At 37.1% G+C, this 12,567-nt stretch overlaps 1 protein-coding gene across 1 annotated transcript in view; it reads right to left on the bottom strand.

The window, feature by feature from the left end:
• Window positions 1-364: 364 nt before the first annotated feature.
• LOC124162240 (4-coumarate--CoA ligase CCL1-like) overlaps window positions 365-12,567 on the bottom strand; it is a 34,922-nt gene continuing 22,719 nt past the window's right edge. Inside the window, exons 11-13 of the mRNA XM_046538705.1 lie at window positions 5,179-5,304; window positions 3,913-4,078; window positions 365-914 (exon numbers count right to left, since the gene is read on the bottom strand). Coding sequence (XP_046394661.1) covers window positions 796-914; window positions 3,913-4,078; window positions 5,179-5,304 — 411 coding nt within the window. The 3' untranslated portion in view covers window positions 365-795. The remainder of the gene's footprint in view (window positions 915-3,912; window positions 4,079-5,178; window positions 5,305-12,567) is intronic.

The raw sequence follows: 12,567 nt of genomic DNA, 5'->3' as shown, positions 1-12,567 counted from the left end.
CACAAATTTCCACAGGGGAGAATGACGCCTCGGTAGCTTAACTGGCTAAAGCACTCGGCCGGAAATCGAGGGATCCGGGTTCGAATCCCGGTCAAGGCGAATGATTTTTCCTCTGTGGATTTTTCGCACTATTTTCGCAGATATTTAGAGACTCTTAAAACTCTCTATATAATCCATTTTACATCAAAAATATGCTCTGATCATCTGTGAAATATATTGTTCAATGTAGGCAGCCTGAACAATGGAACACTCTTTCGTGCAATCACTTATAAAGAAGGATTCAGTAATAAAATTTAATTTTTATGTACATTGAGTTACAGTGAATTTCAGAGGAAAATTAACTATACATTCAATGAAAAGTTGAATCTGTTATTAATACCAGAATTTTCTTTGAATGGTATAAATAAGCTCTTCCTTTATGCTCACCACACAATCCTGGGAGGTAAGTCAGTATTTGATTGCCTATAATTTGAGGTTACATTTTGGAATATATGCAAGTAAGCTTTGAGTCTTTTCCACTAAGTTGATGAACACCTTAGCAATTAAATATACATCATCATTGGACAATCTGGCCAACAAATAATTGAATGAGGATATATTTTTCTTGAGGAAATATTTTTACAAAACATCTGAAAGGAGCTCATTGTATGACAAGTGGATCTTGTTATGGTTCTCAGTAGCAATGTGTCTTTGCATGAATATAGATGCTACACTCAAAATGCATTGGGTACATTTGACTTCAATATCTCCATTTCTGCTCAGTCCTTTGCATGTTTTTCACCAATATATCATTCCTTATTTAGTCTTAGAAAGTCTTAAAAGTGCTGCCCTGTCAATCTTTCCCGCTCGAGATTCCGGAAGTTTATCCATGAACACAACACCTCCATGGAGATGTTTGTAGAATGGCATATTTTCTGCAACAAAATGAAATTCAAAATATAATCAAACCCTTTGTCTGTAATGATACTGAAATATTTTCACCCAAGTAAATATAGAGCTCGGCTGTAGAAATTAGATTTAGCCCAAATTGCTGAAAATGCTCCTGATGTCTTGAGCATGACAATATTTTTCATCATCACAATTTATTATCACACAACTCCCAAACAATATCTTAAAAAATTTCAGTTCGTGGACAAAGTTTTAAAGTTTCTTAGTTTGAAATTAACTTTCCGCCTAAAATTGGTAAGATTATCTGGCAAAAATTTAAATTTCAGGTATAGATTGATGCTTTTGCCAAGGGTACAACCAAAGGAATTATGATTGTAGGCCATGGAGGGGCCGATGAGTTTCAAAATTAGAAGAGAGCAATACCTAAACGATACAAAAAGTTTCCAAAATTAAAATTGGTTGTTTCAGGTCAGAATTTGGACGGAAACATTCCATCATGAATGAAATAACCTTGCAGGTGCCTTATACTGTACATATTTATGAAATAACACATTTTTATGAACCTATTCCACTTTCCTTTGATTATCCCCACTACACCCAGAGGATGGTGGTTGCCTACACCACAAAACTGCTTTCGGGGATACGGTAAAAGATCATTTTCTTGATAATTAAAAGCAATGGAGCTGATGTATTTGGCCTGAAATATCAAGGAAAGAACAATGCTATACCCCATTGGAAAAAGTGAGAGCTTGCCAAAACCAAATCATAATTATTTACATTTTTAAAGTTTTTGCTATAAATTTCAAAATTTTCAAAACAAAATGGCGAGCAGAAGATATTAACCGATTTAAAAAAAAAATCATATCTGTAATACCCATCCAGGTATGCAACTTTTACTGGTATTACGATTCACTCCTAAAAAAAGTGGCAAAACGAGGTACCCTAGTGGACACCCAGGAAAAGACACTGGAACCTCATCAGCAGACCTAAGGAATCTTCCACAAGGGTGGAGCCGTCACCACCTTGAGCTATCCTTACCCCTCTAATCCTAGAGCAGCCCCCCCACAGCAAAATGCGACCTCAATACCACCTCCTACTAATAATGTTGATACAAATGGATAAAAGACAAATGCAAGTACAAACACAACCATTTGTGACAATTGAAACCCATAGAGCAGTTTTTAACCCTTTCCTACCCATGTCTACAAGAGGAAAATATTTTCCATGTTAAGAGTAGCATGAGAATATTTTAAACCACTCTCTTCAGAATTCTTTTTTGCAGCCGAGTTAACCTGGTATTCTCATCCCTCCAATTTAGGACCCAACTCAATGGAGCGCTCCACTATTACCACGACCACTGAACACAAACCTTTAACCTTTTCTTAGCACGAGTCCACAGTTACCTTATTGCATTAGCAGTGTTTCTTTAAACAAATATGGCTTTTGATTTTCAATAATTTACACTCACATAAGAGTAACTATAATTTTTTAAGTATTGTAGGATTTTAAACAGATTTCTAATGTTTATATACCAGACAGTTATGTTTGACCAATTAGAAATTCCGTTAGATATTTTATACCTGTCAATATAGATCCACCTGAAGCCAACGTGGATTCCACATTGGTCCAGCCACTCAATATCCACCACCACCATACATTCACAAGTGTACATGGATTCCTCATGGGTTCCACGTTGATGCCACCACCCATATCTCACTGAGTAATAACGAAGTGAGTAAACACTAAGTACTAACAGTAAGACTTAAATACTAGAAGTCTGTTAATTGGTATGCTAAAATTTTGAGTCGAAATTGCTAACGCATATAAAAAACTAATAATTCATTTCAAAATATAAAAAGTTGGAGTAGGCAACAAAATTTTTCTTTACAAAAAGCACAGACAATATAACCACTTCACATCGAATTCCTGCTCTGAGGAGGATAATATGTAGATCAGAGATGAGTAGAAGGGCTGGGTCCAATTTCCCAGGGGTTGCACTAAGTCCCCGCTAAGCTGGGTCTCAGGCAGGGCCTGAATACCTCTGACCATTGGTACATAAGAATTCACTTCCCCTCGTCCACGTTGGGCCTAGCCATTGTTCGTTCGTTTGCGTTGAAAAATCCATGCCAGATAAAGCCAATGTTGGGTCTCTGGCATATGAAAATGCCCTTTGACTACCATCAACATTCTGTGTGAAAGGGTTAAGTGGTGCCTGTAAAGGATATTTCATTCATATCTGCCTATATCATTAAAATTTCGTGAACTTTTATCATCCTACGACAACGCAACCCACAAAACACTTCCGTACACCGAGGGCCTTTGCAACGAGGTCGACATTTTCCTGGCTCCATCGAATCTTTTATATGGAGGTTTTCACTGTAGTTAAAAACATTGTACTCTCAAGTACACACCTCATTGTATATTGTGGGCTCCATGAGTTTCAAGTTTCAAAAAAATTATACCTTTTCAAGATTGCCATTACTGTACTCAACTTGGTGCACACCACAGTTATGTAACACATGTCACTCAAAATATACACAGATTGGGCCATGTCACCACAAAGTTACTCACACTGAAGACATTAAAATAATAGTGATGGACTCTTTTGTTAAGGCCTGGTTACACCGTACATTAACACGCACAAGTTAATGTACGTTTGCGTGAATGATTTTGGTGGACCGGAACAGAACAAGTACGAAGGCATGAACCAAATTAGAACAGGTTCTATTTTCTGTGCATGCATTTGCACAAGTTGGGTGGTTACACGGTGCATTTTGGCATTCATTCTCCCGTTCATACATTTAGACATTAACCCGTACAAGTTGTATGTATCGTGTAACCAGGCCTTTAAACATGTGGCCTAAGTAAAATAACCATTTTAGTACATCAATGGTACACTCCATACTTATAACAAGTCTACACAGATGTTACCAAAAAATTTTTTGTAAGAGACCAGATAGTATTCTAGAATGATGATAAAACTATAATTATAATTTTGCACATTGGAAATTTAAGAATCTATACCTGCCACATGCTGCTTGATCTCTTCTTCTGTCACACTCTTTCCTGGTTTGATCACAACATAAGCCCACGCTGCAGATGTTGTTTCAGGATTTGGTACCCCAACAACTCCTACACTTTGAACACAAGGATGCTGCAGAATTATCTCTTCAACGTCAGCTGGTGATACCTATTTGTAGAAGAAGTGCATAGAATTCACAAATGAAGAAAGCATATAAAATTAAGAATGAACAAAAAGGCTTGCAAAGAATATCATTTCACAATACGTAACAGTCAATGAAATCAAATTTCATGTTAATCATAGTCATGACATTGAATTCATTAGCTATTTTTTATTCGACTGAATAGCTATGCTAAATTAAGTTAGTTTTTGGATAGAAAAATACTAGTAGAGATTATTAATATATCACATAGCATACATGTATACCACAAGCATGGATGCCAAATAGTATAATTTTATTCATATACCTCACATGGGAAGAATAAAGCTGCAAGATTTTTTCCAACTTGCATATTAGTAAATACAAATTTTTCCCCAAGTCAATAACAAAAAGATGGAGAATGAGATTCAAAACAACTCTGTAAAATGTTTTGAAACATGAATCATAATAAAATTATTCATTGTATCATATTGTTCGTACAATTCTTCACGAGTTAATATTAATTAATGAGGTATTGATGGAACAGTATAAATTAGGTTATGAATGTTACCAATGACCACAAAATTTCACAATTTGATTCAAGGAATGTTGGGGTAAAAGGCTGAGATTTTTGCAATGGGTGGCATTTAAAATGCTTATCTGAGGAACAATGTGGTATTGTAGCGACTTTGTGATTGTCAAAGTTGCACGAAACAAAAAGGCACATGCGAATCACATTTATCTCTTTGAGAAAATAAAAAAAAAATAAATACACCAAATGGGAAAAAAACTTAATTTGGCTAATTGCTGAGAAAGAGTTGTATTGACAGTACTGAGTGGCAAATTATTATTCAAAATATACTGTATTATTCAAAATTAAAACTTGACTTGAGGCAAATTAATTTTACAGATTATTAGCATTTAATGCTAAACCTGTTATGAAGTTATAATTTATGCATATACCTTTATTGGAGAAAAGTTATGTTGCAATGTGTGCAATGAAGTGAAGAAAAGAAACGTAATTAGAAATACATAATCATTTGTATACACCAAAAATCGAAGCATAGGCATAGTAAAACACTGCACTGGGTAGTATATGTAATGAGCTACATCAAAATTTTTTATTTACCATGTGCATGAAGTATTTGAATATCATGTTAATCCTCTCAATGATGTAAAGATGCCCATCCTCGTCAAAGAAGCCAAGGTCTCCAGTGTCAAACCATCCATTCTCATCTCTCTTTGAGACTATTCCCTAAGGAGTGAGAGACATTCATCAGTTTCAGTCCTGAACTTAGACTCATGAAACCAACAATAATTACTGCAAAAAAAAAACCACCTACTCAATTTTGGTTTGATAGGTACCACTACAGCTCACCTACCCTAATTTCTACCAGGAAATTCCATATTGTCAATACCTGCAGTAAATATTTCCAAATGGTACACGACTACAAAAGCAATAAGTATATTACAGACATTACAATGTAGTACTCTCAATGGTAACTTAATTAATATAATCTGTAATAAAAAAATAGTTCTCAAAATCTGCCAACTTAAAATACATATGTATATGAATGAAGAGATCAGTTTCTTATGGATGAATATGTATTCATTCCCTCCAGAAATTTCAAAATAATTATTCAAACAGATAATTTCAAATAGTATCTCACCTGTAGCAAACCAACAATGCAACCTCACTAAGTCACACATATGTTAATGCTACTCATTAAAGTTATTGAGGCTAGCTTCTTTTGCATGACCACCTCAAAACCCGAGGTAACTATGTATTTTTGTTAGGGGTGTCCTAGGGCTTTTCCAAAGATTTGAATCCAGAACTCAATATATTGCAGCTGAAAGACTATGTACTAGGGGCGGTCATCAAACAACTTTTTTCGAAAGTCAAAGTTCGACATATTACAAAATGTAGCCCGACGTACCAAATGAACGGAGAAAAAATTTTGTTCATGTAGGTTGACATCCTACGGTTGCACCAGGGCCGTTTATGTTAAGCTTAGGCAACCCGCAACACATTCCCTCTTTTTACGCTATTTCGGCGATAAATGTCGTGATTTTAATGATTTTTTCAGCCATTCTGCACCAGTCATGTACGAAATAGTCGAGGTAAGCAACATAGGTCGAATAATAACGTTTATTATACAATCACCGGTATTAAAATGCAAAGAAACATAAAAAACTTTGAAATTTTCTTAATTAATGGAATATATTTTAATTTGGTGTACTCGTATGGGCATGATCGCACTAATCTGACCCTACCGTTTATATACAACAACATTTTTCCCCTCTCCCATCCTAGAGTAAGGATCTCCTCGTCTCCCTACGGCCTATGAACCCTATGAACTAATGTCAACGCACTGCTCAGGCTACATCGTCTACGAAAATGACTCCGTGTTCCAAATTTTGCAGTTCTTCACCCACCATGAGAACAGGTGCCACTCTGGCTCTCAGGGAGACGCAGAACTCGCCACGTGGAGGGCGCTCCAACTCGAGCTTCTCCCATTACTACCCACCCTTCAAGTCTTATGACGTACCAGTTAAGATGCAATCTTTTTTGTATCCAAAATTGGTGGAGATAAATGGTAATTAAACAGATTGGAAGGAAGTGAGCTGCTGAAGGCTATTTAAATACAAATTAAAACAAAGTAACATTTGCCGGTATCCTCTCCTTTTTCTCCATTTCCCCTCTATTCTCCTTTACTATATACATATTCCCTGTACGCTATTGATGAATTGTCTTGTACATGTGGATGGCCTTTCGCAAGGTTTTGTGAGGCAAGGATTTCGTGCCGAAGTGATTTTTTTTAATGGAGAAGCAACTAAAATAAACAATGAATGTATTGACACGCTCTTCAGTTGAGAGTCATCTCTTTGGCGCTCCTCGACAGATGTTTGGGAGATATCTTCCCACACATGAAGATATTATGAAGTATTACTAATGGGTGAAGATGGAAAAGATGCAAGAAAGATGAGAATTTGATCAATCTGCCCAGGAGATTGCCCATGTTGTCGCCGACAGAGTGGACCAAGTGTAGAACGACGTGTCTGGACCTTTAATGTCAAACCGCGGCATCCTCATGGCAGTTTAGAGATACAACACGAAATGTAAAAAAATTATGAAGAGCACAAAGAAGAAAAATTCCTCTGTTGCCCATCGAGACTTTATTAATTTAAGGAAGATGTTAAAATATTGTTTTATTTTCCTCAATGTGTCTTCCAAAATTGGCCTAGTGTATTTGTAAGCCGAAGACGTAAATTAAAAATGAAGAAGTGATTTTTTTTAAGAAGTTTAAGAAGTTTTAGACCAAAGATCAACCGGAGAACTAGTGATTGGGACCATTGATTGGAAAACCACAAAAAACATAGGAAGAAGGCAACCAAAGAAAAAAAAATGATAAAAACGGACGAATCATTTGAAAATAGGGCATCATTTGCCCAGAAAATTGGTTCTAAATTCAAGTCTTAGTGCTCTTAAGTTCAAAATGACTCGCCACCTGTGCTCGGCGACGAATGGCAACCATCCTCCCGCCCATCCTATAATAGCTCTGCGCGCAACATCCTGAAGCTGCCTGTGACCTGCCAATCGGTGAAAAGGCACAACGTAGCCAGCGGTTTGCAGCAACCCTCGTGACTGGAGCGTTTGAAGACGTCAGCCAGGTCACACCTGAAAATGCATCGATGATTGTCGACCGGAAGAAAATTGCGTGACAAAGGAAGAAAGACAGAGAGCTTACGACTTCAGAGGATATGGAAAAGCTTAGAGATCAAACGAGGATAGCATTGTTCTTCAAGGGAAGAAAAGAGAAGACGAAAATCAGGGAATTGTGCAGCAACAATGAAGTGCGCATCACGACATAACCGAAGAGCATGTAGTCATCCTTGCAGAACCCGGCGGGGTTCATTTGGGACATGCATAAACTGAAACAGGAGAAACAGAATGGCTCGGAAACTCTATCCTCGAATTAGTTGAAGCTGCTATAATTGACACGTCTTCCATACGGTGCATCGGTTGTGACGGATCACATTCGAACACCGCGACCGGCTGGAAGGGAGGCGCTATATGTTTTATCGACGTGCGTCTCGGGCGTGCCTTATAGATTTAAGTGCCTTCTGCATTCAGATGAACTTCCTCTTCGACTTATAATGGAGAAATTTGATGAGCCAACGACGGAACCAAATATCTACATTGGGTCAGTTGGTCGCCAACTAAAGACCTGTGTGCAGCTACCTCTAATGAAATTTCAGACGATTGATCTTGGTCTACCTGATCCTGAACTAAATTCATCTTTCATCAGCAAATACCAAAATTATTCATTGGACATGGCTCATGGTATTTCCAGGGGATACATCCCACAAGAGCTGGCTTATCGCGATAATGGGGAAATGAATAACAGCAGATGGGGAATGACGGCCAACAGAGTGATCCGCGTTTACATAGAAACAAGACGACCAACAGTGGCTTTGAATTCAATAACCGAGACTATGATGAAACTCTATATTCCTATGGGGTTCACAATAAATAAAAATTGGAAGATTAAAGAAGCAGAACATATCAGGGAAATGCTTAAGAGAATAAGACAATTCCGTAAAAAGTAGAGTTCTCGAGAAATTCATCCAGAGCAAAGCGTTCTTTGCTCATCCCGAAAACATCCTCATTGGTGAATGATGAAAGGGTCGAAGCGCGAAGAGTAGCCTTCCAAAGGATATTGCAGGCAAGAAAGACCTATTCGCCAGATGAAGGCATCAGGGCTTTTCACATCCCTGACCAGTGTATTTATATCAGTTCATAGGCGGGCCATAGGGAGATGAGGAGATCCTTACTCTAGGATGAGAGAGGGGAAAAATGTTGTTGTATATAAACAGTAGGGTCAGATTAGTGCGATCATGCCCATACGAGTACACCAAATTAAAATATATTCCATTAATTAAGAAATTTCAAAGTTTTTTACATTTCTTTGCATTTTAATACCGGTGATTGTATAATAAACGTTATTATTCGACCTATGTTGCTTACCTCGACTATTTCATACATGACTGGTGCAGAATCGGCTGAAAAAATCATTAAAATCACGACATTTATCGCCGAAATAGCGTAAAAAGAGGGAATGTGTTGCGGGTTGCCTAAGCTTAACATAAACGGCCCTGGTGCAACCGTAGGATGTCAACCTACATGAACAAAATTTTTTCTCCGTTCATTTGGTACGTCGGGCTACATTTTGTAATATGTCGAACTTTGACTTTCGAAAAAAGTTGTTTGATGACCCCTACTATGTACATTCCAATGTTTTCCTGGCGTATGACATGGATGAATTGCCGCTGGGCTTGCTGCTGGGTATAGATCTCCATTTCTGCTGATGTGATCCAGCCCAGAGGAGGATGGAAAACTTAAACATCGAAAAATCAGCAACGATGGAGACACGGCCGCAAACCCAACAGCAATTTATCAACTACCTACTTACATTGTTTGGTATCCAAGAAGGGATTCATACTAGACTCTCTCTACTACTTACCACTCTCCTCCATGGTAAAACATGTTGATGCTAAATATCCTCCACAAAATATAAGGCAAAAAATGAGATGAACTATTACTATACGTAGGTATTTCTTTACTTTCCCTCCTCCTTATTATTTCAAATATATACTGTGCTGCACAGACGTAATGGATAGAATACAAAATTTGATAAACACAAAATTTCAAGCTTAAACAAAACATCCCTCAGAAAGGAGACATCCATGGGCAAATACACGATGTTTTCTATTCCATCACATCTTAGTATATACATAGAATTTGAAAGGGAATATTTGGAAGATGATTTTATCCTTTAGATACCCTGTATACTGGCAACACAATACACTATGAGTTATTAGCATGGTACGTGAGACACAAGTGAGCTAATGTGAGTCAGATTCAAGCAAAAGAGATTTAAAAAGGAAGTCATCTAAGGTTACTTGGATCCAAAATTGTTACCTTAAATGGTAAATTAGATATAAATGCTATATAATGGCAAGAAATTAAAGAAGATGGACACAGCAAAGCTGAAATAAAAACGCAATACATTTGAAAATTTTTATTCGGCCATTTACCCAGACGGCACAGGAAGTTTTTGTACCTGAATACGAGGGTGGACCATCAAGATACAAAAATCGCGCTTAGGAAGTTACTGAAAAGGTTTTGTTTCTTTATTTCCTTTAATGACGAAAAAAGATGCAAGAGGACTGGCAAAATCATATGCATCGATAAAATTGTATCTCATCGATAAAACTGTATTTGGTCTGGGACTATTTTCTTTCGCGGGTGGTGCCATTGTGCCATATCCTCCTAGAAAGATCACATGCCTTCACAAGCCGGCACAAGCCGTTGGAGATCGCATCGTTTACGTCACGTCTCACCACATTCCAGGGATTTTTGTGGTTAAGTTTGTGAAAAATAGAGTGTCTGGTAATGGTGAAGTTTCCCTTATTCTTTAATTTCATTCACTGGGCTTCAGAAACGTGTTTGTGAGATATTTTTGTTAAAAATGCCTTTCGTGTGTGTATTGTCGGGATGTAATGGAAACTCCGGGACATGATTCAAGTTTTTAGCTTTCCAAAAGATCCTGAGTTGAAGAAGAAGTGCATTTGGGCGATAAGAAGAAAACATTTCACCCCTACGAAAAACTGTGAGGTATGTACTCTTTCTCGCTGTAATTATTTGGATGTAATTTTAAGTTAGAAGTGGCTTCGGGATGTTGATGCATCAACATCCCAAACTATTCAGTACTGAAGTACTATTCAGTACTAAAAATGGTGATTCAAAATATTGTAGCAGCAATTCTTTTGAAAATTCTTGCATTTTAGTTGTCTTTTTTGTATTAATTCATTCGGTAAACGTGTGGTTAAAGGAGAAACTAGGAATAAGCTGCCAAGTTTATAGGATCGAATATTGCTTCTTAGCTTGCCCTATGGTGTATTACACGTCGGCTTTCATCATTTCAAATTATCTTATGCTATAGTTTAAAACAATAAAAATATCAGGCATACAAATATTTACTATATTTACGAGCCTAGTAATTTGATTTCTCATGCAGAAATACCAAAAATTGGAAATGATTTGACCTAATAAGTTACATGGTATTTTATTATTTATTAATTTTAGGTGAGTGAGCTTCACATCGCACCTTGTGATATCAGAAAATAATCTGTGGCCTTGGACGAGAAGACGAGGAGAAAATTCTTGCTGAATTGAAGGTGCCCAGATTGGAGGAAGGTACCATTGCTTCACTGTTACCTGTCGCCAAGAAGACAGACATTGTGGCAGAAGTGACATATTTGTGGATGTGGATTTGATTTGTGCAAGTTGATGCTGTGATAGTGGACGTTCATCGGAGAAAGTATTGAAGATAGTTTTTATGTATCGACCAGTCCTCTTTTAAATAATTTTCTATTCGAAAGAGAATAAGAGTAATTGTTTCGCTAAATTAGATGTGGGATAGAAGAGAAAATTGGAAATATTATTGTGGTTGACAATAGAAAATACATAATATATGTACAGTATTTCTGTGGGTTTTTTCTTTCCTGCCTCTTTAAAATTTCTTGTGGTGGTGACTTCATGCAAAGTAAATGTAAAATCGGAGGTGTGATCTAAGAGATAACATGTTTTATTTTACAAGTGTTTATGCTGGTGATTTGTCAGGACTTTCATATTTGTAATAGGTTGATACATTTACTGCAGTGACCTAGAGACTTTTACTCATCTCAAATAATTTTTCAAATACTTTAGCGCCTGATATGGGTAAGTTTTAGTAGCTGAGACTGAACTATATGTTAATTTTTGCTTGCATTTTGATGAATTCGATCATACTAATAGCAGATGTGTCAGCAATCCTGTTTCATCGGCAATTTTTATTTAAAAATTTTATTCCGTCAGGCTTTAGGGTAAGCTTTTTAATGCTCGTGAGCTATGTGATGTCTTATTTAGTGTCAAAATTAATAAGAATTTACTCTTATTAACATCTCACGGTTTCCAAGTAAGTACGAGCCACTTAAGAATGCCGGATGCTGGGGATGCGTGAATCAGCCTTGAGAATCTCATTTTTCGCAGTTATTTAAGTGGCCGAATAAGTTTTGTAAGTTCTCAATAGGTAAATAATACTGTATCATGAATTCTAAATACCATGATATAGTATTATTTACCTGTTGAGAACTTACAATTCATAATGATTCATATTAAGGTTCTTGCTACGGTCGGTAGCTATCGATTGTGATGCGTTCGATACATTTTTCGATTAAGCGAGTTACGATATATCTAATTTTCGACCTAATCGATTGAGATTAGCCTGAGTTCTGTGTTCCTGCGCGCTTCGTATCCTATCGTACGTGCTTCATAGCGGACATTCACATGCTACGTACGCGCTTCGTCGACAGGCCGGGATTGAATATTATCCATTACCGAAAAGTGACGAAGCGGCCTAGTATCCCCGTAGTCAATGGGTACTATGTACTTACAAATTAGATACGGAGGGTT

The sequence above is a fragment of the Ischnura elegans genome, chromosome 7 (assembly GCF_921293095.1).
Source record: "Ischnura elegans chromosome 7, ioIscEleg1.1, whole genome shotgun sequence".
Taxonomy (NCBI): Eukaryota; Metazoa; Arthropoda; class Insecta; order Odonata; family Coenagrionidae; genus Ischnura; species Ischnura elegans.
The sequence above is the reverse complement of the archived record's forward strand: the minus strand, read 5'-3'. Positions and strand labels throughout refer to the sequence as shown.